At 56.7% G+C, this 27967-nt stretch overlaps 1 protein-coding gene across 3 annotated transcripts; it reads left to right on the top strand.

Moving 5' to 3' along the window:
* The first annotated feature begins 4185 nt into the window (after nt 1-4185).
* KCNC4 (potassium voltage-gated channel subfamily C member 4) lies at nt 4186-27499 on the top strand. 3 transcript variants are annotated; one of them, XM_068172990.1, is made up of 5 exons: nt 4186-4502; nt 6306-7052; nt 11398-12334; nt 13755-13940; nt 19193-19329. In XM_068172990.1, the coding sequence occupies exons 1-5, from the start codon at nt 4329-4331 to the stop codon at nt 19327-19329; spliced, it is 2181 nt and encodes a 726-aa protein (XP_068029091.1). In that variant the 5' UTR covers nt 4186-4328. The 3 variants fall into 3 exon arrangements, with proteins under 3 accessions (XP_068029091.1, XP_068029093.1, XP_068029094.1); XM_068172992.1 differs by lacking the exon at nt 19193-19329 and adding an exon at nt 26477-27499 and having other exon boundaries at nt 4188-4502; XM_068172993.1 differs by lacking the exon at nt 4186-4502 and adding an exon at nt 5130-5423.
* The last annotated feature ends 468 nt before the right edge of the window (nt 27500-27967 follow it).

The raw sequence follows: 27967 nt of genomic DNA, 5'->3' as shown, positions 1-27967 counted from the left end.
CTGTGGAAATACTTGTGTTTTGTCGTGGCATTTGCTCGGTGTTAGACACGGGGTTTGGGGGGGAGTGTGTGTGTGTTAGGTTTTAGGAGATCCGTGTTGTCGCCGTGGGAGCGTGCGCGTGTTCGTCCGTAGATGCCGTGCGTGGGGTGTGCGCGTGTCCGTGTGCGTGGGTGGCTTTAGGATTCACTTCTGGCTGTACTTGCTCACTTTCGGAGCCTGTGTGGGGGTTTCTCCCGCTCGCCGGGGCAGGTTCTCCCTCCACACACCTTCTCGGGGTCCCAGGCTGTGGATCGGGCCGGCCCCCAGTGGTTTTTAGCCCTAGAAATCACTTCTTTTCCTCTTTTTCTGCACAGAGGCACAGGGAATAGCTGCTAGTTGTGAGCACAGGCACTTTTCAGTTTTCCTTCAGGCAGTGGGACAAAGAGGGGGGAACCGCTGCCGATATCCCTGTCCCCCCACATCAGCTCCTTGGTGGGTTCCCAGCCCAGGTCCTGCTGCTCAGAGCAGTGTGGTGTCCCTGGCTGAGGGATGAGGAGGTGCTGGGTAGGTCAGGAGGGGTCCAAACCCTGTTCCCTCTCTGGGGGGAGGGTGTTCAGTGGGTCTGGAGAGGGCACAAAGGAGGTTGCTGGAGGGGCACTCCCTGTGGGGCTGGAGTTGGGATGCTCTCTTCCCCAGCACCTGCCTCTGCTGCAGGGACCTTGACCCCGGTGCAAGGCAGAGGGCATGGCTGGAGTTGGGTCCCCAGGGTGTCCCATGGCTCCTTCCCCTCAGTCCCTCCAAAACAGCCCCTTCCTCACCTCTCAGCTCCTGCCCAGACCCTGACAGGTCACATTCAGCCCCAGCACCTCCCAGAAGCAGCTCCCACTGCCTTCTAATGGCCCCCACCCTTCCCGAGCGTGGGTCTCGCTGGCAGGAGCGGGGCCGGGTGGCCTTGGTGGCCGGGAGGGACATGGCACAGCCACGGGAACACGCAGGATGCGGCTGCTTCCCCTGGGACAAGCACAACACTGGCGAAACCCTCCTGTACAGGTAAAGCACAGACCTCGTAGTGGCGCGTCCCGTGGCCCCTCGTAGCCGCAGTAGTTCCCACGTGTGCCGGGCAGGGCCGGGCTGCGCCGCCCGGGCTCCTCGGCCACCGAGAGAAACCCTGTAAGAGCTGTATCGGAGTCTGATTAAAAGTCTCTTCTTACCAAATCTCTCCTCACCGAGTCTCTTCTGTGCCTCTGTTTCCTTTCTTGGGTGGGCTTTGGGGTCTCTCGGAGGTTTAGGGTGGCAGAGACATAAAGCAAAGGGCTCATGGGTGTCTAGGTCTGTCCTTCCCTGTCTGTCCTTCTATTGTCCTTTTGTCCTTCTCCCCTCATCCCTTCCTCCAGCCAGCATCAACCCCTGCAAGGGCCTTGCTCAGAGCCAGCTGTCTGTGGGTGCTTCAGGAGCGTTCTTTGGGAGGTTCTTTTCCTCCTGGGCCAGTTTGACCAGTGCACCTTGGCTTTCCAGGGCACAGGGACTGGTACGCTGCAGCATCTGCTCCTCTGCACAACGCCCTGCTGACAGTGCTGGTGGCTTATCCTGAGCGCTGGGAGTCTGGAGAAGGACCTGGGCTTTCCAGCAATCCCAGATTACTTCAGCTGCTGGGAATTAGCCGAGGTTAGCTGGGGAGCGGAGCTGCCTCTTCCCTTCCCTCCCATCTCTGGCGGCTTGTTTGGCTTCTCCAGGGCTGCTTCAGGGAGCACGAGGAAGGAGGAGGGAAGAGATCAGAAGAGAGGGATCCAGAGGAGACCCCCAGCTTGGGGATGGCATGGGGACACTGCCACGGCCATGAGCTGAACCTGTCCCCACGCAGGGGCAGCTGTGGGGAAACAGGGAGGGTCTTTGGGCACCATCTGGAGATGTTGTTGCAGCACTGACAGAACCAGAGAACACAGCCTCAAGCTGCATCAAAGGAAATACAGGTTGGATATTAGGAAAAAGTTTTTCACGGAAAGAGTGATGAAGTTCTGGAATGGCCACCCGGGGAAGTGGTGGAGTCACCACCCCTGGGTGTTTAACAAAGCCTGGATGTGGCACTGGGTGCCAGGGTTTAGTTGAGGTGTTGGGGATGGGTTGGACTCGATGATCTTGGAGGTCTCTTCCAACCCAGTGATTCTGTGAATTCTGAGAATTCTGTGAATTCTGTGACTGGAGCAAGTGTCTGACATGGCTGGAGGAGCAGCACTGCCCAGGGAGGGGACAGGAGGTGGCACAGGGTTATCCATGTCCCAGAGGACATCCAGGACCCAGCTGCCCCAGGAGTGATGATGACCAGGACACGTGGGACAGCTCTGCCCCCAGCACAGCCCAGTTCTTGGGGGAGCAGGGCTGGAGATCCCAGCTCAGGGCAATGCCAAGATGGGACACGTGTGGTGTCACTGCTGTGCTGAACCAGCTGAACTCAGCCCAGCCTGTGCTCCCAGGGGCTGAGAAGAGAGGGTCTGCAGGGGCCAGAAAATCCCAGTGCCACGGGCTTCCTCAAAACAGGTGAGAAAAACAAGCTGGAAAGGGCAATTCTGGCCCTTGGGGGCTGGAAAAATGACGCAGAAATGGGCCCAAATGTGGAATTTTAAGCCAAATACATTCTATTTTTAAAACCCCATAAATATTGAACTTCCTGTGACAGTGAGGGAGAGAGGTTTCAGAGCCTGCAGGATGTTGCTATTGGATGTGGGGGTGGATTTTGGGTGTCCCATCTCAAAACCACTCTGGACCAGGCTCCGGGCACGAGGTGGGCTCGGACACGAGGTGGAGCTGCTACAGCAGCATCTGCTGTGATTCCCTGAGCACCTCGGGAAGGAAAAGGACGTCCCGATGCTTACAAACAGGGAAACCGAGGCACAGCCCCACCGCAGGAACCGCTCTCGCTCATTCCAAAGCCAGACAATCCCCACTGCTGTCCCCACTCCAGCCTAGCCCCCTCCCGTTCCCAAGCTGCTTTTATGGAGCGAAATTGCGTCAGCGATGCCGAGGATGGAGCCAGATTCTCCGGGGCCCGTGGTTTCCCTGCCGGGGCTCCAGCCGGTGCGCAGGACACAAGGTGGCACTGTGTGACAGAGCACGGGACACACCGCCCCGCGGCAGCTCGGGGAGCGTTCCCCACCCGGGAGTCAGGGGACGGGCGAGCTCCCCTCCCAGGCTGAGCTCGCGGAGGGATGGGGCTGCAAACTCTGTCAGTGTAACCTGCGCTGCTAAAATGAGGAGCTGTAGCTGAAAAATTCACCTGGCAGAGGCAGAGAGCAGAGACAGAGCTTGTCCATGGCTTGTGACAGCTTTTTGGGAAGACCCGGCCCCAGCAGAGAGTCTAGAAAGGTTTCTTGGGGATCACACCCTGGGCAGGGGAGTGCCGTGGGTGCCACCACACACACATCAGAGATGAATCTGTCCCACCAAAACCCCGAGGGCAGAGACCCTGTTTGGAGCATCCAGGGGATCCTGAGGACAACATATCTTTCATTAACAAAGATTCTGGCCTGGAAGGACCTGGAGAGGTTGGTTTGGCTATTTCTAAACCAAAACAGGATTGTCTCTCCCTAAACTGCTGCCGTCCACCCTCCTCCTCTGTCCTTCCATGGACAGAGACCTTGAGGGGTCCCAGCGTGCTCCCAGCCTCCCTGTGGGGCCACTCAGCCCCCTGAGCATCCTGTGCTCTGTCGTGCTGCTCTCTCCCCACCTCTGGGGATGTGCCTGATGTGTTGGACCTTGGGCCAGGCTCAGGGTGCTGTGCTGGGTCAGGGGGAGAGGCCAAAGGTGGGGGTGACCCAGAGACCCCTTACCATGTCCTCAGGACCTACCCAAGGCTTTCCAGGTTAGAGCTGATCCTCCTTGAGATCTTCCAGGTCCTGCTCTTCATTCCATCCTTTGGATGTTATCTGAGATGCCTTGAGCCTTGCAGGACATCCCTGCAGAAGTGACTCCTTGCTCCAAAAAGGCCATTATTTATCCAGCTCTTTCCATTTTCTCTCCTTTTCTCTCCCTATTTTCTTTTTTTTTTTTTTTTTTTTTTTTCTTTTTTTTTTTTTCCCCCATGGACATTAAAAATCAGAAGGCATATTTAGAGAGCAGACAGCTTTGGGCGGGTGTTGCTGGCTAAAAGATCTCTTCCTTCCCCAGAAACAACTCATTTGTCTGCTTGGCCACCTCCTCCCACCCCGGGAACGGCCGCGCTTGGGTGCACGAAGCTCTTCCTGGCGGGATGAAAGTCGGCAGATAAAATATTAGCATCAGGTCGCAGCATTCCTCCCTCCTGGCCAAACTGGCATTACGACGATGAGGAGCTGAGCTGCGATGCCTGGCCGGTGATGCAAGGTTCGATTTTTCCAGCACGGTTTTCCCTCGGGCTCCAGGCTCTCCTGCGGGTGCAGCTCAGGGTGGTTTGGGTGTGGAGCTACGGCAGCCTCCACCCGCTCAGGATCCGGCCCTGGAAGCTGTGGAGTTGCAGTCACAGCTGGAGCTTTCTTGGGGCTTTCTTGGTGGTAAGATTCGAGCGTGGCTCTCGTGCCTCGTGGGTATTTTAGGGTGGAGCATTTTCCCCAGCCACCCCCCATGCCCCCCGGATTTTGGGGGCACATCACAGAGGGGCCAAACCTGGGCAGGGGTGAGGAGGGTCCCTGGCCGGGTGGCAATGCACCACACAGCCCAGGGAGGTGCAGAGAGGGGTGCTGAGCCAGCATCCCCCACTCCACGTCCCCTCGCCTTGCACCAAGAGCTCCCTTATCCAAGTGCTGCCCCTCCTGGACGAGCCCCCCACCCCAATAACAGGCCTGGGCTGGGCTTGGATCCCTTCTATGTCCCCAAAGCATCCCGCAGCCCCTCAGTGCAGCAGCACCAGCAGTTCCAGCGCAGAAGTAAACAGCGCTGGCAGGATGAGTGCCTCAGGTCTTCACCTGGGTGGCAGCCTCGGCCCTGGGGCACCACAGCTCTTCACCCCCTCCCCAGCCCCGGGAGCTGGGGCTCAGCAGCACCAGCGTCCCGGGGGGTCGGAGCCCCCCAGGGAGGGGGGTTTAGGGGAAGGACCCCGGGGGCTGGGGTGGTTGGTACCCAGAGCCCCGGCAGCCGCTGCGGAAAGGGGCATCTCACACGCAGGAGCAGAAACAGGGCGGAGAGATGCTCGGGGAGGGCGGTGGGAGGGAAGGGGGGTCAGGTCTGAGTGCAGCCTCCCAGCTCCCCACCGGCCCCGAGGTCGGTCTCTCCTGACCTCTCGGTGAGCGAGGGATTGCGAGCCAGGGAGGGATGGGATCTGCGGGAGCCTCTGCCAAGAGCTGGCTCCAGATCCGCAGGCAGCTCTGGGCTGCATTTCCCCTCCGGCGCGAAGAGGAGCTGGGGTGTCCGGGGTTCACTCCTCGCTGACACCGACCCCCCGAGACCCTCACCGGCACGTCGGGCCCCGCGGGGAGGTGAGCCGGTGCCGGGGGGTGCGGGGGAGCCGGGGGTAGGCGGAGGGTTGGGCTGGGGGTGGAGGGGATGAAGGGATGGATGGAGGGATGGGAGGATGGAGGGGAGGGATGGATGTGGGGATGAGAGGGAGGGCAGCGGCGGGGGGGCACCGGGCGGGCTGCGGGGCTGGGCGCTGGGGCGGGGGGTCCCCGGCCCCCCGGCGGGGCGGCGCCGGTTCCCGTAACCCCACCGCTCGCTCCCAGCCCTATAAAAGCCCCGCCGAGCCCCGCAGCCGCTCCCGCCGCCTCCCTCGCGCTGAGCCCCGCGGGGAGGCACCGCCGGGGCGCAACAGGCCCCCCCGGCCCGGCCACGCGTGAACGGGGCCCCCCGGGGAGGGAGAGCGCGAGGGGAGGCGGAGAGGGCACATCCATCCCCCCTTCTCTCCGCCGGCAACCGGGGAAGAGCCCCCCGGCCGCCGCCTCCTCCCCGAGCCCGGCCCGGGGGGGGCGGAGGGAGCGCAGAGCCGCCGGAGCGGGAGGGGCGGGCGGTGGGGCCCCCCCGCGCCTGGCGCTGCAGGTACCGGGAGGGGGGGCACACCGCCCGGCCGGGCTCAGCATCCCCCCATCCCTTCCCCAGCATCCTCCCGGCCGGGCCCGCATCCCCCGCGGCTGCCGCACCCCCCCGCCCGCTGCTGGCCCCCTCCATCCCGCACTTGTTGCTGCCCGGCAGGGCTGGGCTGGCTCCCGGTTTAGGGCGGTTTTATTTGGGGGGGGTGGCTTTGGAGGGGGTGGAGGTTGCAGCCTCCCCTGCTGTCCCCCAGCTGCCAGCGGTGTCCGGCGCGGCTCCAGTTTCTCCCCCCGAGGCCAGAGCCAAGCCTGAGCCCCCACTTTTCCCCTCCCCAGTCCCATCTCTGTCTTCCTCTCCCGCCTTCGCTGAGCCCCAGCTCCTCGCCCGGAGGAAGGGTGCACGTTGTGGGCATCTCCCATCCACCGAAATCTATGATCAGCTCAGTGTGTGTCTCCTCCTACCGTGGACGCAAGTCTGGGAACAAACCACCCTCCAAAACATGCCTGAAGGAAGAGATGGGCAAAGGGGAAGAGTCGGACAAGATCACCATCAATGTAGGTGGCACCCGGCATGAGACCTACAAAAGCACCCTACGGACATTGCCGGGCACCCGCCTGGCCTGGCTGGCCGACCCCGATGCCCAGAGCAACTTTGACTTTGATGGTAAAAGCAATGAGTTCTTCTTCGATCGTCACCCCGGGATCTTCTCCTACGTGCTCAACTACTACCGCACCGGGAAGCTGCACTGCCCCGCGGACATCTGCGGGCCGCTCTTCGAGGAGGAGCTGACCTACTGGGGCATCGACGAGACCGACGTGGAGCCCTGCTGCTGGATGACCTACCGCCAGCACCGCGACGCCGAAGAGGCCCTGGACATCTTTGAGAGTCCCGAGCCTGGTGGAGGGGCTGGTGGAGAGGAACCTGAAGAGGAAGGGGGTAGGGAGATGGCCCTTCAGCGCCTGGGCATGGATGACAGGCCCCCAGGGGCGGCAGGGGCTGCTGGAGGGGGTGGCTGCTGCCGGAACTGGCAGCCCAAGATGTGGGCGCTCTTTGAGGATCCCTACTCGTCCAAGGCCGCAAGGGTAAGCTCCTGAAATGCACCGGTGGGGAGGCGGGATGGGACCGTGCTGGGGTTGCGTCTTCACCTCCCCATCCCCGAGGGCAAGGCCGACTTTCCTGGTGGGTTACTTGAGGCCCTCCCATAACTGTCCCCCTCCTGCTGTGGGGCACGTGAGCCATGCCCCATCCCACATGACACCTCTTCCTCTGTCTCCCAATCACCTCCCAGTGCATCACATCTGGGACAGCTGGGCTGAAACTGGGGGCAAGCACAATCCCTGCATCCCCTCTGCACCCTCGAGTGCTCCCTGGGCACCTCCTGGGTACATGGAGATGAGGGATTGTCCTTGGCAGGGCTGACCTGGCAGAGTTTCAGGATGCTCTAGGATAGGATGTTTGGGTTCCTCTTGCTGGGCTGCACGATGCCAAAACCCACATTTAACAGCCCAGGCGTGGAGTGGAGGTCAGGGCTGGGGGTCACGTCCTGCACTGAACAGGATCCTCATGGTTGTCCCTGAGCAGCTCATGCTCCTCACGTGCAGGACACACACCCCCGGGGGACACCCCGTGCTCCTGCACCCCCTGCCCGCTGTCCCCACCGGGGCCGCCCCCGCGGCACACGGAGCCCATCAGGCACCGCTGACACCCCGCACACCCCAGCACGGTCCCACAGCCCCCTCACCACACGTGGCCCCGGCACCGTGTGTGTGCACACGTGAGCTCGTCCATGTACCAGAGACCCCCCACCCTCCCTGGGCACGCAGGCTGTCCCGCCCCACGGGCACCGACGTGCCCGGGATGTGTCCCCCAAAGCCAGGCGCGTCTGCAGGCTCCCAGCCTGGCGCTCGGGCGCTGCTCTGCGCATGTGTCTCCTCTCCCAGCTCCTCGTAGATCATCCCCAAAGCGCTGCCCCGACCCCCCGATACCCACCCGTGCCCACCCAGCCCCTGGCACGCCCAGCTTATAAATCTGCCACACACATCCAGGCAGGCAGTTGGGATGGAGATGAATCCTGGATGCACTTAGAGGTGTAAAAAAACCCCATCAATGGTAAGAAATTCTGCAGGCATTTCACACCCACGAGCAGCACGCGGGGCAGGGGTCAGTTTGGCAAGGAGTTGTTTTTGCAGCAAATGTTAGAGCAGCACATACATGCAGAGAATGCTTGGGCAGCAAGAGCTGAACCCATTTTAAAAGGGTACCCCCTCCTCTGCCCATCCCTGAGGGCTCTTCACCTTGGAGAGATGCTCTGAGTGGTGTAAAGCTCCAAATAAAAAACTAAACAAAATTAAAAAAAAACCCAAGCACAATAATTCAACTCATTTTTTTCCCCCTGGTGTCATTTGGTTCTGCTTTTCCTGTGCACTGAGCTGATCCTGGAAAGGTTTTAGCAGGAATGTATTGGAGGGGGCAGAGATGGTGGTGATTGAGGCCCAGCTGAGGCTGGAGTGGGACCAGTTTGTACTGGGATCTCCCTGCTTCCTTCTCAGTGCTCTGGATAAATGTTCAGCTCAGCAGTGCCATGGGAACGATCAACTTCCAGAGGCAACAGGAAAAAATACTGGTATAGTTTTGCCGTAGCTTAGAACTGCTCTGGCAAGAGGGGAAACCGAGGCACAGAGCAATGCAAGCAGCCCAAGTTCCTGAGTGCACCCAGTTCCTGGCTGGAGTCACCATCCAGCACCAGGGTGCTGCAGGATTCGTGTGGGCACAACATTCCTGGTGCTGCCCTGGCTTTTGTGGTGGGTGAGGTTTGCAGTGGCTGGGATTTCTTTGATACCCCATTTTGGGGTCTCCCCCTTTCTTGCCAGAGCCACAGGGGTGCTGCTGGCTGCAGGGAATGTGCTGGAGCAGCTGAACAGCATGCTGCCAAACCTTGGGAAGCAGCAGCCCCAGGCTGTCCATGCACTCTCTCCCTCTCTGTGTGGCAGCCGTGACTAAGAGTCTCAAGAGCTGAATTTCTCCGGTCCGTCGTCGCTCCTCCTCTCCATGAAGCAGCCCCTCGGGCCCTGACTCAGTTGGCTCCTCGTTATTTCCATCTTTCCCTCCCTGCAGGACTTCTCCTGAGCTGGCAGCTGTGTGAGCACGTGGTTAGAAATCTCTCCCATGTTTTGGCCTCTTCTCCATGCACCATCGATGGCCACGGGGTCCCTGGCTCCTCACTCTAGTCCACTCAGGGAATGTTTGCTCCCTGGTGCAACTGCTGTCCCAGCTGGAGCTTTACACTTCTCCTCCCCATGGGAAACTGCCCTGGCTGTGATTTTACCTCTACATCCAAATTCTCCTTACGTGCAGCTCCTCATTATTTTTTCCCTTTGCAGCCCAACTTGGGGAGTCCTGACCACACTTTCATGGGGACTTTCAGGCTAGTGATGCTCTGTAGGGTCGTGGATTTTTTGGTAATACCTATGTCAAGCTCTTGAGTGCAGGTCAATATTATGTAGAACATCAGCAGGTTCTGGAGGACTTGTTTGGCAGGAGTTCTGGTGTGCATTGGTAGTACTGGGTTTATACATAGAGTTTATTTTATTTTAAAGACAGTTTTGGAAAAGAAGTTGAGTTTGGAGCAGAGACTGAAGCTGAGGTGAGACATCTAGGGTCAGACACAGAACTGGAGCAGCACTCTGGGGGGGACACGGTGGTTGGCACTGGCTGTGAACCCAACTTCTATTTTTAAAGTCTGATTTTGCTCCCTGGGCTAAATCAGGTCTCACCTCACACCCAGCAGCAGGGCTGCTTCATTACTGAAGAGTTTGCATGGTCTCACTCCCTTCCTGGGTGATTTTTTATTTCTATTTTGCTTTAAGTCTAAATTTTTACTCTTCAGGTTTTCCCAAGATTCCCCATAAAGGGATGCTCAGGAACGTGACTCAGCCCTCAGCTGAATAGTGGATTATTTTGGCTGTGCCACCATTGTGTAGAAACACTTGTCTGGTTAAGCTGGCCTTGCTTTAAGATCCCAATTTTGTTGGATTTATTTCCCAAATTGCACACGACTGGTCAGCCTTCAGAGCCGAATCCCTATGCACAGTCCAAAGGGGTCTGACTGAGGGGTGAGGAGCGTCTCACTCCATCCTCAAGCAGGTGTCTGGGGTAGGAGAATCATCTTCCAGAGGTTTCTCCACCTTTTAATGCCTGATTTTAACTTCACACCAGACTCCTGCAGGGTTGGTAGCGGACCCACGCAGGTCTGACCTTGGGGACAGCCCTCAGGGATGCTCCCGGCAGGCTCGGGGCCGCCGGCAGGGCACCGCTGGTGTCGGGGGTCGGGTGTTCCTCCAGCGTGACTCAGGCTGTCTCTGCTGCTGATTCACTCCAGCCGAGGATCCGGGCTGTCGCCTGGAGCAGGCTCGGTGCGGCTCCGCCAGGCGCAGCCGCTTGGGTGGGTTTGACAGCAAAAGGTCACACCCTGCTTGGTGCAGGTGCAGCAAAGGGGCTGCAGCAGGACCTGCTCCCGGGAAGCTGAAACCACCGTGCTTTTGTGCTGGAGGGAGGTAGAACAAGAGTTTTTCTGCTCTGAAGCTTTTTTTTTTTTTTGGTGAGGGGTGGTGGCTTTTGGGAACAGATGCTCCAGGTAATGGGCTCACCATGAGGGAGGGAGGGAGCTGAGCAGGATTGAAGGGAGCACGAGGTGGAACTTTGTGACACAGCCTGTGACCTCCAGTGCGTGCTGCTGGCCCCTCCTCGTTCACATCCGAGGCGAGAAGGGAGGAGGAGCAGGTGACACGGAGGGGACAACGGTCTCCCTGCTTGGGCAGAGCAGAGAAATGGGAACATCTGGGTGTCACCAGGTCCAGGCATCAGCAGGAGGCTGAGCTCTGCCTGCTCCTCTCCTCATCCTGCCCTCGCAGTCCTGGACCTTCTGTGGGCACATCACCCACCACTGACCCTCAGGGAGGGGGTGAAAGGATGTCTCTGACACATCCAGACCCCAAAGCTCATGGCTGTGAGCAATGTGACCCTGGCATCTGGAGGGGTTTGTGATGAATGTGGGGGAAAGCTCTTTGAATTTTTCCTGTCAAAATTCCCTTTTCATGTCTGTTCCCATTGGAAGATTGCTCCAGTCCCAGACTGTCCCAGCTCCCCCTCATCCCCACCACTGCCATTCCTGGCACACCTCCAGGCACAGCTGGAGCCCTGCACACCTTCTCCTGTACAGATCATGGCACTTGGAGACAGGCCCTGGACTGATGGCCCCAGGCACTGAGGTTTGCTGTCAACTCATGGGAGAGGTCCAGGGATCCCTCCTCATTCTCCACCCTTGGTCTCGGGGCAGTGGGTGGCAGCACCTGGAGTGTTTTGACCTCCTCCAAGCAGAAGAGGTTGCCCCACATCAGCTCACGGCCCGTGTAACTTTGACTTTCACAGGTGGTTGCTTTCGCCTCACTTTTCTTCATCCTGGTCTCCATCACAACCTTCTGCCTGGAGACACACGAGGCCTTCAATATCGACGTCAACGTGACGGAGACCCTGGTGGTTGGCAACACCACGACGGTGCTGCTGACCCACAAAGTGGAGACGGAGCCCATCCTCACCTACATCGAAGGGGTCTGCGTGCTGTGGTTTACCCTCGAGTTCCTGGTTCGCATCATTTGCTGCCCAGATAAGCTTCTCTTCATTAAAAACCTGCTTAACATCATTGACTTCGTGGCCATCTTGCCCTTCTACCTGGAGGTGGGTCTCAGTGGCCTGTCCTCCAAAGCTGCCCGGGACGTGCTGGGCTTCCTACGGGTGGTGCGCTTCGTCCGCATCCTCCGGATCTTCAAGCTGACACGGCACTTTGTGGGTCTCCGGGTGCTGGGCCACACGCTCCGGGCCAGCACCAATGAATTCCTGCTCCTCATCATCTTCCTCGCCTTGGGGGTCTTGATTTTCGCCACCATGATCTACTATGCCGAGCGGATCGGAGCCAAGACGTCCGACCCCACCGGGAGTGACCACACTCACTTTAAGAACATCCCCATTGGCTTCTGGTGGGCCGTGGTCACGATGACGACCCTGGGCTATGGTGACATGTACCCCAAGACCTGGTCGGGGATGGTGGTGGGGGCCCTGTGCGCCCTGGCCGGGGTGCTGACCATCGCCATGCCCGTGCCCGTCATCGTCAATAACTTTGGGATGTACTATTCATTGGCCATGGCCAAGCAGAAGCTGCCAAAGAAGAAGAAAAAGCATATACCCCGTCCGGCCCCGCTGGACTCCCCCACCTACGGCAAATCCGAGGAAAACTCGCCCCGGAACAGCACCCACAGCGACACTTGCCCACTGGCAGTAGAGGAGGGGGCGACTGAGCGGAAACGGTCAGGTGAGACCCCAAAGGTGGGGCCGAGGGAGGGGGAGACCTCCGGGAGCCCTCAGGGCAATTTTTTTGGTCCCTGTGTCCCCGAGTCACCGGGGATGGTGCAGGATGTGGCCCCCAGCTCTGGGTGGGTGCAGAAAGGGCTGGGCCCCTCGGGTGTGAGGGTGTTGGGGGCCATGCTGGTGGAGCAGGGCACTGCAGGTCAAATCCCCCATCCAGGCAGGGGAAAGAGGCCACCTGCTTTCCCAAAAGCCATATCCTTCCCTCCTAATGGCACAGATCAAGTCACCATGGTGGCTTTCAAGGTGTCCCTGCCTAACCCACCCTCTCCCTCACAGTGACAGAGGTAAGGCCACTCGGCCTGCTCTCATGTGAGCCTGGTCACGCCCTTGGCACAGATTTTTCCTTTGCTTCCTCCCACCATAAATCAGGGTAACCTTCACCGAAATGGATAAATCCATGGACTTTCCCTGGGGCTTGACCCCACCTCCTCATTCATCTGCTGGTAGACAGAATCCCTGCACTGCTGCTCCAAACCCTGAACAAAACCAGTCCCTGGACATTTCTCTTGTTCTGGTCTCATGCTGAGCTGAAGTTTGGGGGTTGGCCAGTCTTTCCTTAGGATCAGCAGAAGGCACAACCCCAGCCGTGGGCAGCTATGGGGACCATCCCTTGGGCTAACTCTGGGGGTCTGTGCGAGCCCTGCCCGCTCTCAGTGCTGGCCATGGTGGCTGCTTTGCCCCTTTTGTCTTGGTTTGCTGCCAGTGGCACCTCTGGGGTGTCTGGAACAGGAGGCACCATGGTGGGGTTGTGTCCTGCACCAACACTGAGGTGTGTAACAGTGATGGGGCTCTCCTTACCAGAGAAACACAGTGCTTCAGGTGCCCCAAACAGCTCTTTCCCTTTATAAATCTCCTTTTTCACATGCCTGCGAATCCCATCTGCCCCAGGAGCCCTGGCAGCAGGGAGCAGTTAGAGCCAGGAGCTCAGGCCAGGCCCTCACGTGGCAGAGCATCCTCTCAGCCAACGAACCAGGGAGCCAGGGGACATAAATTAGCACTTCCCACTACCCCGAGCAGCCCGTTCCTCAGCAGTGTGAATTTTGGAGAGCTAATTCCCTCCAATTAGGTGGGTGGATCTCAAAAACCTGGGGTGTTTCATCCCCAGCTTTGGCTTCATGCAGGTTTTATAACCCTCAGCAAGACTAGAGCTGCTTGGAATTATATCTTTGTCCTGCTCCCCTGGCTACTCTAAATGAGCGTGTTCAGGCAGGGATCAGCCCCTGAATTGGTGGGTGTTGCTCTGGGCCACCTGCAACCTTCTCTTCTGCTTCCTTGCACGGTCTGACCTGCTCCTCCTGGCCACCCTGAGCACTTTCTCCTGCGGGTTCGTCAGCTGCTGATGGGTCTCTGCCACCTCCTTGCAGACTCCAAGCAGAATGGTGAGGCCAACGTGGTGCTGTCGGATGAGGAGCAGCCGCTGTCGCCGATGGACGAGGAGAAGAGGCCAATGCGGCGTTCCAGCACCCGGGACAAGAACAAGAAATCCTCCACGTGCTTCTTGCTGGCCACGGGGGACTTCTCCTGTGCAGCAGATGGAGGCATCCAGAAAGGTAGGGCTGGAGGTGTGAGCAGGACCTGGCTGGGGAGGGAGAGGTGGAGGCTGAGTGCAGGTTTGTTGGGCTGATCCAAGACTGGCTCATCTCCATCCACCTGCCTGGCTGTCCTGTGCTCCCCAAATCCACGTCTTCCTGCCTCTCCATCTGCTTCACCTCCATACAACACACCTGTCTGTGCTGGCTCCACATTTTGTTTTCTCCTCCCCAGTCACCCCCATTTGGGGTCTGTGACCCCGTGCTGGCTGCACTGCCCTCCCTGGGGGCAGAGTGCTCCAACCTCTGCCCCTCCAGCTCTTCTCCCTGGGTTTCAACCACTCATCTCTGGATGGTGTGAGTGGGACATGTCTCCTGGGGACATGGTGAGGTTGTGACTGAAGGTGACCAAAGGTTTTTGTAGGGCAAAAAAAAACCCCAGAGGCTTTCCCCCTCCTCTCCCCTCCAGTGGCTTTCAGTGGGTTAGAGCGTGGGGAGCTGCGATGTGTCAAGTGCTGCCTTGCCAGCAGCTCCGGGCTGCCAGAAAGGCTCCTCTGGGTTTGGAACAGGAGCTGTGCTAAGTGTTGAGGTTTTCCATGGGAAACTGAGGGGGAGATGAGTCAGGAAAACACAAAACTCTTCTTCCCATGACAAAACAAAATCTTCTTCAACCTGATCCCAGACTTCTCTGCTCCTTTGCCCATCTCTCAGCACTCCAGCTCCAGAGAGGGTAAATCCAGTGCCCCAAAATCCAGCTGCACCCTCGATTGCTGGGATAACTCTTAGGGCACAGCTCAGTTTCCCAGTTGTGCAGTGTTTTGTGTGTCCAGGGTGGCGTGGGATGCTGTAGCTGCAGAGCTGACCTACTTCTACCTCCCCGGTACCAAGTGCTGCCCGTTGCTCACAGGGAGCTGGGACCAGGCAGGAGCAGGGATGATGTGCTGCATCTCTGAGCCCCTCCCCAGGTCCTGTTGGTGCTTTGGAGAGCCTCAAGGGTTTGTTATTTCTGGAACTGCTTGGGATGGCACAGACTGCATGGGACGCAGGGAGGTGTTTGGGTGCAATCACATTTATCAGTAGTAGAAGCAAGTTGGTTGTTTCCTCCTGGGAAATCAAGGATTCCCTTTGGCATTGTTGCTCAACCTCAGAAAGAGGACAAAGAGGAAAAGCTTTGCTCATCCTTGGGGTACCATCAAACATCTGCTTGAAATGCCTGATGGTTTTTTTTTTCCCTGGAAGTGCCTTTTCCTGTGAAGTTGGTCTCTTTCCTTAATGCCTGTTAATGTGGAGAGGGGACAGAGGTTTAGTCCCACTCCAGACTGGGAGGGGGAATGCTGAACTGGAGGGATGGAGGAGACAGATGAAAGCCAGAGCTGATTTTCCTCCTCAGAAAATGCTGAAGCCAGGCTTCAGCTGAAGCATTTGAATCTGGTCCCACTGAAGCCAGGAGAAGTGGAGCAGCTCTAAGAGTTGAGGATCCAGAGCTGCTTTCACTCATTCCCAAATCCCATCACTGGATCGCAGGAGACTGGGAGATTTCTGTCCTGGTGTCTTCCCTGAAAATTTCAGACTGCCTTTTACACTTTAAAATAGAAGGTGTGCACGGGTCACTCATCCCCGTGTTGCTGGAATGATGTCGCACCTGGAGAAAGCTGGATCTCCTGTCCAGAGGGGCTCCAGTGATGCTTGAGACCTTTTGGGAAGGGGGAACCTCTGTACCTGTGTTCTGCTTGGGCTGTGGGACAGGCAGGTGGGAGGCTGTCCTGGGAGGCCAGGGCTGGCCTAGTGAAATCCTCCAGTATGGTCAGGGGTGACAAGAGATGACCAGAGATGACCAGAGGTGACCGGGGGCGAAGCAGCCTCCAGCTAAAATCCGCTGGGAGCCACAGAGGCGCCTCTCCCCTTGGTCTTGATTTATCTCCTGCTGAGGCTGTTTGTTCTGGTACTGGGATGTTGGCAGCTCTGCAAATTGAGATGAGCTTGGTTCTGAGCCCGATTCTGTGATGGCCATCTGTCAGATGCTGGGACAGGTACTGGTGTCTGTACAAGCTGTGGAAATCAGGAGAGGGAGCTGGTTTGGGAATAAGCTGCAGATCTCGGCATCCATCGTGGTTTGACCCCGACTCCAGGCTGGTCTTGTTGGGGCAGCTCAGAGAGAAGAGCTGCTCTGCCCTTGGACCTGAGCCTGGAGCAGATTGAGCTGGATTGCTGTGGATTCCTATGTGGAAAGTGTTTCTTGTTCCTGTGCCTGCCTCCAGTGGTATTGCTCTGCTCCCTGGCTGCCAGGGATGGCTTAAGACTCTTTATGTCCCCTCAGCATGGGGTCCTGCTCAGCAGTTCCCAAAAATGTGTCCTGCTGGGTGCAGACACCTTGCCATGGGGCTGAAATGCCTGATGGTTTTTTCCCTGGAAGTGCATTTTCCTGTGAAGTTGGTCTCTTTCCTTAATGCCTGTTAATGTGGAGAGGGGAGAGAGGTTTAGTCCCACTCCAGACTGGGACGGGGAGACACCTTGCCATGGGGCTGCCTTGGCACAAAAGCCCTGTCTGTGCTTGGATGGAGGGATATGGAGGCAGAGGGAGTCCAGCCAGTGAGATTGGTTAGGGTGGAACCATGGAATCACTTGGGTTGGAAAAGAGCTCTACGAGTCCAACCTTCCCTCAGCACCTGGCCACTAACCCATGTCCCCAAGTGCCACATCTGTGTGTCTCTTAAAAAACTCCTCCTCCTTTATCAGCATATTAACACGGCACAGCAGCAATTTTTGGCTCTGTAGAGCATCGTGCAGCTGATTTTCACTCTTGGTGTCAGTGCAGGGCCATGACTTCCACATGGCCTGAGCATGTGGGATGGGATCAAGCTGGGAACGCTCATGGGAGCATCTCCTGGAGCTGCCTGGCTGGGGGGGGCCAAGGACCAGCCCACATTTGCATGGGGACACGATGAGCTGCGTGCCAGGCCTCTGTCACCAACAGCAGCACGCTCCTGGGCTTTGCTGCCTCCCTGCTTTACCCCATCCCCTCTGCCACCAGCTCCCAGCCTGAGCCTGTGCGAGCACTCAGAGCCTGCAGGGAGCAGGCAGTGCCACGGCCTGGGAGGAGCCCCCGGGGGTCGCCCAGTGCTCTTTTATTGGCTGCAAGCCCTCCTAAAGCAATCCCAGTGACTCTGGGTAGCCCCAGGGCGAGTTACTGGGACAACAGCTCTGTTTATCAGCTGTGGCAGTTAGCAGAGCACAACATCCCTGTCCAGTTGTGGCTTCACTCTGTGGTGGCATCTGGCCCTGGGTGAGGTGGGAAACCACAACAGCCTTGAGGGACTGAGTCTTGAGCTCCTTCCCAGGTGCTCCTGCAAGTGTGGCTTGGGATAAATTGATGGAGAGAATGAAGTGCTGGGCTTGGGGCAGGTTTGCCCTGGGGTTGCATTGCAGAGGGTCCCTGGGGAAATCAAACACCTTTATGAAGTGTCCTGAAACATGATGGTTGAGACTTAATCAGAGTGAGCAGTGGGATTTTGACCCCCTTGCTATGCCTGTTTGCACCCTTTTCTATCCAGGGTTCGGAGCCAGAGGCAAAGCCCATCAGCAGGGCCCTGCCTCGCTGGCAGCAAACCCTGACCCCATAACACTTCCTGCCACGCTGGTGCTGTTTGGGTGCTGGGGGCTGCCCCAAGCTTTCAGGGATCTCAGCACGGCTGCTTCCCACGCGTGGCTCAGGGCAGCAGGGAAACGCGTGAGCTCTTCCAAGAGCCTCGGCACACCCGGGAAAAGAGCAAGGGGAAGGAAGGATGAGTTTTTCGGGAGTGTTGTGGGGAGCAGGGTGGTCTTTGCATCAGCTGCTGTGGGTGGGAAACTCCTGGCTCCCCCCCAGCTCAGGGCTGTGCTCACTTCCCTCCTCGCTCGCTGTGTGGATCCGTGCCAAGAAGTAAATAAGGAAATTGCTCTTCTCCCCAGGCCTGCTTCTGTTCCCGCTTCCACTGCAGGGAGGGGAAAGCTTTGCTGGAGTCAGCAACAGGTTTAGGCAGGTCCCTCTGTCCCCTGGACCTGCCTCTGCTTCACAGCTGGAGGAGCTGTGTCTCCTTGAGCGGCTGAGGGCTGGGGAGGGGTTGAAGAATCCCTGCTGGCTGCTGAGCTGGGAAAAAACACAAAAAGGGGACAAGCCCCATATTTGCAGAGGTAGTGCTCTGGAGCCTTTTCCAGGTGTAGTTCCTGTCTCAGCACCCCCCTGGGTGTGTGTGAGGGTGATGCTGTGAGTTTTGATCCCTGATCCAAGCCCAAACCACCAGCAGCAAAGCAGAACCCAGAGATGTGCCACGAACTCCTGGGGCGGGACACAGGGAGGGATTCCAAGCCTGGCACTGCCGGAGGAGCCATCCATCACCTTGTTTTTCTGCTGTCAGGAGCTGCCTCCCTCTGCTCCCCCCACACAAACGCTGCTTCCCTGGTCTTTGCTTTCCCTGGAACTCACTGGTGCCTTGGGAAGGCTCAGGCTTGGCTGGGTTTGCCCACCCGGGTGCTCTCAGGGAAGATCCAGGCGCAGGGACATCGGGCTCATCACAGCTGGGAGCATCATTAATTTTTCCATGTTTTGGCAGCAGATCCAGGGAACAGACTCATCCTTAGCAGTGGTGCTTTGTGGACCTAAAAATCCAATTTTCTGTGCAAAGACTTTGTGTCTTTCCAGCAAGGAAAATGGCTTTTGACCTGTGAGAACATTTCCTCTGGCTGTTGCTTTTTCAATAAAAGCTGGAGAAATTCCTGGCTCTTTGGGGGAGTGTGAAGGGTCCCTATGCTTCAAGAAATAGCAACATTTGCTCTTGAATGCAATTTTTTATGGAAAATAATGAGCCTGTCTACCTGCTCCTTTCCACACAGAAAGGTGTCAGCAGCAGCCTGCTGCTACAGGGGTGTAAAAACCAGAGCTGGGGGAACCACTCCTTCCAAATCCCATGTTTGTTTGAGTTCTGCTGCTTTTCCCCGTCTGCTTCAGCCCACAAAATCCCCAGCCTCATTCCTCATTCAGAGAAATTTGGGAAACAAAACCCAACACCCTCCAAGAGCAACTTGGTCTCCTCATTGATGACTCTGAGTCCTGGATTTGGCCGGCGCTGCTCGATGAAGGGAGTGGGAAGCTGTGGAGGAGCCTGGCTGTCCCCAAAAAGCCCCTCCAGAATTTTTTAGGGGGTTCCTCGGGGTGTGGGGCTCAGCCTGGTGCTGCCAGCCTCCCAAGCCTTGGGCAGGAGGCTGCTGGGCTCTAACCTGTCTGTTTTCTTCCCGAGGCTGTGGAAAATCACGGAGCCTGAGCAGCATAGATGGAGTGGCAGGATCCGCGGTGGGCCCGGCTCCGCTGGCGTCCCGCTGCAGCTCCCCCTGCTCCCTGCAGCGCCCCTGCTCCCCCGTCTCCTCCATCCTCTAAAAGACCTCGGTGTGCCCTGTGTGTCCCTCGGGTCCCCACCACGCCGCGTCTCCGGTGCCCCGAGCAGCCCGAGCTGGGACATCTCCATCCCCCAGGAGCTGGTTCTGACCCTCTCCAGCTCCCCCTGCCCCTGTAACGTCTCCACTGACCTTGTCTCGTGTCCATGTGTATGGACAGTCCCTGGAGGAGGTGTTGGGGTACTTTTCCCCTCCTTGAAACGTTATTCATCCTAAATAAACCCTGCAATTTCCTCTGGTGTCGAGCCCTCCCTCCTGTGGGCCGTTTGTGTTGGGTTAAAGGGTGGTGGAAACACGAGGAGGACAAGTTGACTCATAAAATTATATCCCATTGTGCTGGAAATGGCCAAATTCATATATTTTTAGGTTTTATTTTGTTTGGTTTTTTTTTTAAACCAGCCTCAAGTTTCTGGAGGCAACAGATTAATAAACCTCTATTCCCTGCCCAGCAGTGGTTCCCCTCTTGTTTTGTGCCTTTTTCTGCTTAAATCCTACTCGTTCTTTCCCAGATTGTGTCTACTTCTCTTTCCAACCTCAGGATGGGCCTGAGGGCCTTGGAAACCAGCCTTGAGATCCCGTGGAGGCTGGAGGGCCCTGGGGTCCCCAGGGAGCTGGGATGATAGGTATGGACACTCCCATGAAGAGCTGGGAAGTGGTGGCAGGAGGAATAAAGGTCCCTGGCAAAGCTGCTGCTTGTGTTGAATAGTGGGGCAGAGAGAGATATGAGGCAAATTGATAGATGGCTGATGAATCCTTGTTTGGGATGGGTATGAGGTGGTAATTCCAGAACATTCCCATGGGGATGGGAGCTGGTTTGAGCCAGGCTCTCCCTATCCCTGGGAGGATGAGGCTGGAGAGTCAAACTCCCTGTGGTACTGCTGGTTTTTGCTCACCTGTATCGGTGTTTGGGATGATTTTGGATGATCTCAGGTATCTTCCTGAACTAGAACAAGCCCTTCAGTCCCTGACCTCTGGCTCATTTCAGTTCTGTCCAGCTCAGCCTCCGTGGAGGTGCTTGGACCTTGGGTGTCTGCAAGAGGCTGGTATGGGGTGTCCAGCCCTGCTCCTGAGTCCCCGTCAGTGCTCTCTTGGTCTCTTTCCTCACTCTGAGCAAGTCAGGGCTGGAGTCCGGGGACTTTTCTGGGGAGGAGAGCTTAGATTTGGATGTGTTTGAAAAACAAAGAGCTCCAAGAGCTTATCTGGGGTCAGACCCTTCCCCTCCATCATGGCCAAACTGGATCTGGTGCTCAGGGAATGGTGAGGTTGGACTTGATGATCTCAGAGCTCTCCTGCTCCACGCCAGGTTTTCCATGCCTCAGTGTCCCTTGGTGTGGAGAAGGAGTTGCCAGGAGGAGCAGCCAGCACATATCCAAACCAGGCCCGCCCTTCCTTCCCTTCCTTCCCTTCCTTCCCTTCCTTCCCTTCCTTCCCTTCCTTCCCTTCCTTCCCTTCCTTCCCTTCCTTCCCTTCCTTCCCTTCCTTCCCTCCCTCCCTCCCTCCCTCTGCTGTCCCAGCCATGCAAGAGCCAAAGGGAAGCAGAAAAGGTGAAAAAACTTGGTGCCTGGGGATGGATGACAGGAGCTGGTGCTGGCACCAGAACTTTTGTGGATTTGGGGAGGAATTGGGATGAGCTGCATCCATCCTCTGCTCAGGATGTGCCATACTGGGCCGTGGTGCTGCTCCATCCCTCACCAGCAGCACTTGGGTTTGTGTGTTGGGTGCCGCCGTATTCCTTGGATTTCTGCAGTTGTGTGTTCCCACAGCAGATGGAGGGGTCACAGGGCAGGTTCATGAATCACCCAAAACTCCACGAACTGGGCAAAGGGGTGGGAACAGCAGCACCATACAGGTGCTTCTCTGGCTCATCATTCCCTCTGGAAGCAGGAGGAGCTGGAATATCCCCAGCCCCTGCCAGAGGGAATGTCACCCTCCATGACTTCAGTGGTCTTTGGATCATAAATGATTTATCCAAGGTCATGAGCTGACTTTGGGGATGAGCCAGGTATGAAACCCTGTCTCTTGCAGAAGAATCAGATCAAGACCTCAGACTTTGGGGTTTGAGTCTCTTGGAGGTAGAGGATTAAACCCAGAGCAGCCACAGATCCCAGCAGATCCATCCTTGCCTTCGCCCCCTCAGCTCCCAGAGCAGCTCATCCCAAGCAGCCAGAGCGGTTGCTTGGTGTGGAAAACCTTTGGTGGACCCCCCAAAATCTCATCCCCACCAGAGCAAGGAGGGTTGGCATGAGCTGCCATGGAGCCGGCAGGATGCAATTTTTAGCTGGGGCGTTATGCAACCCCGGAGAAGGGATGACTAATGTGCAAAAAGCTCCTCTAAAACAGCCCAGCCCCGAAAGGGAGATGGAGGGATTTCAGTGGGAGGCACCAAACTGCTGAAAAACCCATCGCATCTTCTCCCTCTTCCTCCTCGCCTTCTTCTGAACAGGATTTGGGGGATGCAGGAGGCAGAAAACAGCTTGTTGTTATTTTTAGGTGGGGTCTGGGTTGGTTTTGGGGGCGAGTTAGCACGGGTTAATCCCTAGGTAAGATTAGAAGAGGAGCTGTAGTGGATCAGAGCAGACCTCTAAATATCTCTGGAGCCCAGGTTTTTATCTCAAACAGTGGCCAAAATTGGCTGCCTGGAGAATAGGATAAGAATAGAGCAGGAATATACGATACTTCCCCTGAATATCCTTGGAGGACTTATCTCTGTTTAGGGATCTGGTAGGAGCTCACGTTCCAGCCCAGGCAAAAGGCACCGAGAGAAAGCCAAGTTGTTGGATTTATTCCCAAGAGACAGCAAAAATCCACAGGGGTCCAACTGCCCCTGCCCAAGCCCTAAAATGGCTTTAAAAAAATAACATCAAGGGGTGTGCGGTGACTGTTGGGGCATGGCAGCATGGAAAGGAGACGATGGGATGGGTGTGCTGGGTCTCATTCCTGGCAGGCTGATGGGATTGAGCAGGAATCCAGGGATGAGCATTGGGTGTGTTACAGGAACGTGTCCCTCCCCTGTGGAGCAGGGAATGTGTCCTGGTGGCTGTGAAAAAGTAATCACAGAGTCAGGGAATTGTTTGGGTAGGAAGGGACCTTAAATTCCATCCCATTCCAGCTCCTGCCATGGGCAGGGATGTCTTCCACCATCCCAGGGTATTCCAAGCCCTGTCCAACCTGGCCCTGGACACTTCCAGGGATGGGGCAGCCACAGCTGCTCTGGGCACCCTGTGCCAGGGCCTGCCCACCCTCACAGGGACAGTGGGATGCTCGGCAGGGTGGGACTCCACAGAGCTGTAGTGCCCCGTGTCCCTCTCCCCACCCTGGATGCAGACACGTGGTGCTCGGCAGTGGGAATGGGACCAGAGATCATGGAGCTATGGAAAGGTTTGGGTTGGAAGGGCCCTGGGCAGGGACAGCTTCTGCTGGACCAGGCTGATCCAAGCTCTGTCCAGCCTGGCCTGGAACACTCCAGAGGTGCTGGGTGACACTGGGCTGCCCTGGTGGAGTCCTCGCATTCCTCTGCCCACTTTGGGACATGGATCAGCATTTTGGGACAAGGATCGAGCCCCTGTGACCACCCACCCCAAACCACAGCAGCCTTTGGATCAGGGGGATTTGGGAGCAGTTTCCTGCTCCAGCCTCAGCTCCTTCCTCCTCTTTTCCTCCTGGAAGACTCGCAGTCCAGCACTGCGTGGAGGCTGCACCATGATCCCGGGTTGCTTGCAAAGTATTAATTTTTATTGTTGTAACAACTGCTCTGTTTCTCAGGAGATGCCTGAGAGAGCTGAGGAAATAGAAAGGCCTGTCAGGCAGCTGGGCAGGAGGTGAAGATGTCAAGAGAGTAATTGCTCTACCCAGAAGGAGCCTGTTCCTGGCTTCCCCCAGCACTGCCAGGAAAAATCCTCACTGCTTATTTGATGACAATAAAGAAAAACAGAAAATAAATAGCAGCCCCATGGCTTGCCCGTGCTGACGAGGAACAGGGAGAGCAGAGGCAGATGCAAAATAGGATGCAGTTGAGCTTATAAATAGGAGCCTCCCAGCTCCCAGTCTGTTACTTCCTTACCTCCGCCCGGGCAGCCGAGCCGTACGTTTTACCCATGGAAAAGGTAAATGGGGGCTCAGAAAGGATTCTGTGAACTCCTGGGAAGGGGGTCACACTTCCTCCTGTGTGGGACAGGCAGGGGCAGGGAATGTGTCCTGGTGGCTGTGAAAAAGTAATCACAGAGGCAGGGTAGGAAGGGATCTTAAATCTTGGTAGGAAGGGATCTTAAATTCCATCCCATTCCAGCTCCTGCCATGGGCAGGGACATCTTCCACCATCCCAGGTTGCTCCAAGCCCCATCCAGCCTGGCCTTGGACAATTCCAGGGATCCAGGGGCAGCCACAGCTTCTCTGGGCACTCTGTGCCAGGGCCTCAGCACTGCCACAGGGAAGAATTCCTTCCCAATATCCCATCTAACCCTGTCCTCTGGCAGTGGAAAGCCATTCCCCCTTCTCCAAAGTGCCTCTCCAGCTCTCTTGGAGCCCCTTTAGGCACTGGAAGGGACTCTAGGATCTCCCAGAGCCTTCTCCTCTCCAGGAGAACATCCCCAGCTCTCCCAGCCTGGCTCCAGAGCAGAGGAGCTCCACATCCTCCTGGCGCTGGAGCCCAGGGCTGGGGCAGCTCTGCAGGTGGGGTCTCACCTGAGCAGGCAGAATCCCCCCCTGCCCTGCTGCCGGCTGGGGGATCAGCTGGGGGGTTCTGGGTCCAGCACGTGTGCCTGGGGAATGTTGAGCTGCTCACCCTCCAACACCCCCAAATCCTCCTCCTCAGGGCTGCTGTGCCAGAGCAGAGCAGAGTCAGCGTGGGACCTACCCAAACATTGTGCTGGCACAGCTGGGAGCTGGCAGCCCCCACAGCAGCACTTCAGGCTGTTTGAGGAGATGCTCAAAGCGGGAGGGCAGGGCTGGGTGAACTCCCCATGAGGGGAAATTTGGGGGTGACGGCTGTGGCAGCAGCGCAGCAAACGTTGGGGTATTTGGAGCGAGTTGTGCCAGGCTGTGCCAAGCCTCCTGCCTTGCTCAGGGCAGCACTCTATGGAGGTTGGTGGCAGATCTGCACCCAAAAATAGGCTTGAGGAAAGGGTTGCACATCACTGAGGGGCCATGAGGGTGAGAGTGGAACAGAGCTGGTACCCATAAGCCAAGACAGGACGGATGTTTTCTCATGGTGCCTTTGTCTGGGGGACAAAAAAATAAAAATCTGGGCTGTTGTTATTTATTTTTAGTCATGTTAATTTTTTTCCTAGGCTGGGAAGCTGCTTTCCAAGGCAGGTCCCTGGAGGCTGTGGGCAGCAGGTCTCGAGCTAACACACAAAATGGCTTTGAACGGGGAGGAGGAGATGGGAGTTAAAAGCCAAGTCGTGCCCTGGTAAATCAATCGACCTGACGGGGAATGTTTCTAGCAGGACACAAGCCCTGCCAAGAGTGCTTGCAGGAGTGACTGAACCAAGAGCTGGGATGTTTTTCAACAGATGCTGCATGCATGGGCACTGCTAGTCCCCAAATTGCTGCAGGGGGATGTTGTTGGGTCCCCAAACTATTTTGTCTTTGGAGGTGGGGAGCTGTCCTGCCAGCTCAGGCAGGAGAGCTCCTTTAATCCCTGGGGGTTTTATGGGATGTGAGGTTTGAAAAGCCTCCATGCCTGTCCATTGCTCACCCAGGCTGTGCAGTGATGCTCGATGGAGAGTGAGACCTTTCTTTTGTGGGAAAGGAGGAGTTTTTGGAGCTGTGTTGGGTCTGCAGGGGAGGCAGCTGGGTCAAACTCATGAGCAGGAGCTGGGGGTGAGGTTTAAAGCAAAATTCCCTGGCTTATCAGATAGATCAGGCACTGTCTCCCTGCCTGACAGCCCCTTGCCTGGAAACTGGGCCCTGGCACATGGGGAGAGGCGGTGGGGTGACTCAGAGCTCCAATCAATGATAATTAATTCAATGATAACAAATGAGAGGGAGAGAGGGAGAAGAAAAAACACAGAGATTAATGCACCAGGCTTGGCTTCGGGACATCTGTTTTGGGGTTGTCTTGGGAAGTTTTGGGCAAGAGCAGCTTTCTGGGAGGAGAGAGTTGAGAGGGATGTGGTGAGGGTGATGTTTTTCCCCCTCCTTTTCATTTATACCCTCAGAATCACCCTGATTCCATGCATGGTTTCTCATGGAGAATCATTTCCCAAGTCTCCATCTCTGCCACCATTCGGAGGCTTTTTAAAACCATTTTCCCTGACTTACAGATACAACAGCAGCATTTTATCCCTCTGAAAAAGGCCACTTTGTGGTTACTCTGTTTTCTGCATCCTACTAAGTCAGGTTCCCCTGGAAGCTCAGTGTCCCTCTCCCTCTCCTATTTCTCCCCAACACAGCTCATGGAAGCAAATGATTTGATAAAGAAATATGGATATTGATCTAGTACCAATATCCAGCTGTGATGGACAAAACCTCTCTAAGAGTTTGAAGTTAGAAAGTGTATGTTTATTGCGACGCCGGGCAGCGTGCGGGATAGCTCCCAAACACACACTGCACCTTCCAGGTGATTACAGAGTCCTTTTATCCCTACAAGCATTGAACACCCAAAATACAAATGCATATCCATCATTTTGGTACATCCCATCCTCGCTGCGTATGCTAATCATTTCAAAGCTATTAAGCATGCGTAGTTTGTTCCTTGAAATGGGTCGGTGGTCCCTTTCATGGGGAGGGGTCCCAAAATGAGGAAGTAAATGAAGTCTTCCTCATTCTGCCCTTTCTACCTTTTCAATGCAAATATGACAAATGAACTTTGGTAGAGCTCCCATTCCCTGTCTTCAATTGGTTTCAGAACAGAGGAGGCCCACAACTGTCTTATGTTCCTAAAAGCCATTTGTCAGTTTCTATATTCTTCATCACAAACCCAGCTAACTAAACATTGTGCTGACAAGCAATCAGTTATTAGTTAACTACTAACTCTTAACTTCATCAAGGCCTACTCATTTGTTTTAATTAACTCTAGTAAGGCTTATCTCTAACTAAAATCTTAGCTCCTCTAAAATCTCTAAACTCCTAAAGTTTATGTTTCACAAATATCTAATGCTGTGTTTAATGTTTATGTCTTTAACTTGCAGATTCCTGCCAGGACACCCTCGCTTCCAGTTACCCCCAGGGTGAGGTGGTCACCTTCTCCTGAGCCCCAGCTGGATGCAGACAGAGCCCTGGCAAGGGATGCCTTCCCCAGGGGAAGGATGTGTATTCCGAGGGATGCCTTCCCCAAGGTGGAAGGAGGCTCTCCCTGGGGCCAAGGGATGCTCTTCCTAAGGCTAAAGAATGCATTCCGCCAGGGATGCTCTCCCCAAAGCCCAGGGATGCTTTCCCTCAGGCTGGGACATGCATTCCTCCAGAGATGCTCTCCCTGGGGCCAAGGGAGATGCTCTCCCCAAGGCTGAGGGATGTCCTGCCCAAAGCCCAGGGATGCTCTCCCCAAGGCTGGCACACGCATTCCTCCAGGGATGCTTCCCCACAAGGCCAAGGGGTGCTCTTCCCAAGGAGCTGTCTTTCCCCAAAGCTCCAGCTCCATCCCTGGGGGGGTTGGCAGCTGGGTCCCCCTAAGAGGTGCCACAGAGCAGCAGGGCCGGGAGGGAGGCTGGGGACAGCCCCATTCCCCTTCCTGGTGCCAGCCCTGCCATGGCCACACTGCCCCTGCACCCCCTGGGCTGCCCCCTCTCCTTGCCCACGCTTCTGGCTGCACCTCACCCTCCACCTCTGGAGATCCAGCTGCTCACCAGGACATCTCTGCCCGCGGCTGTGCCCGTGCTCTGACCCCTCCATCGTCACACGGCCACTGGGAACCCTCCCACAGGGTGCCAAAGGCTCCACTCCGGGTGCCACCATCGCCCCCTCCTATGGGTGCTGATCCCAGGGGCACGGGGGGCCCAGTGGGGTGGTTGGGGTGCAGGGATGGGGATGGGAAGCAATAGGAGACCGAGGTGTGGGGATCCCGGCTGGCCTGGAGGGGTCAGGGTCCTTCCAATGCTGTTCCATATCTCTGTGACCAAGGCAATACTACTCCTGTCTCCGTCTGTCCTGTTCGCATGCCTGTCCCACGTATCGAGTTCCAATAAAGTCATCCATGAGCTGAGTCAGCTCCCGTACCCCTCCTGCCTCCCTGCCTCCTTGCCTCCGGCTCTCCATGGAGAACGAGACCTTTCTTTTGTGTTTTGGAGCTGTGTTGGGTCTGTAGGGGAAGCAGCTGGGTCAAACTCATGAGCAGGAGCTGGGGGTGAGGTTTAAAGCAAAATTCCATGGCCCTCTGCGTGCCTACTGAGTCCTGTCCCAGCCCCGGGTGTCCCTGGTGGTAGGAATGGGGATTTTGGCCATGGCATTGCCTGGATGTTGCCTGGATCACCTTGAGGGAGGTGATTCTTCTTCCCTACTCTGCTCTCATGAGATCCCATCTGGAATGCTGCATCCAGCCCTGGTGCCCCCATCATTAAAAGGACATGGAACTGTTGGAGAGGGTCCAGGAGAGGCCATGAAGTTGATAAAGGAACTGGAGCACCTCCCTTACGGAGACAGGATGGGATTGTTGGGGCGGTTCAGCCTGGAGAAGAGAAGGTTGT

The sequence above is a fragment of the Anomalospiza imberbis genome, chromosome 26, assembly GCF_031753505.1.
Source record: "Anomalospiza imberbis isolate Cuckoo-Finch-1a 21T00152 chromosome 26, ASM3175350v1, whole genome shotgun sequence".
Classification (NCBI taxonomy): Eukaryota; Metazoa; Chordata; class Aves; order Passeriformes; family Viduidae; genus Anomalospiza; species Anomalospiza imberbis.
This window is presented reverse-complemented; position numbering and strand designations above follow the sequence as displayed.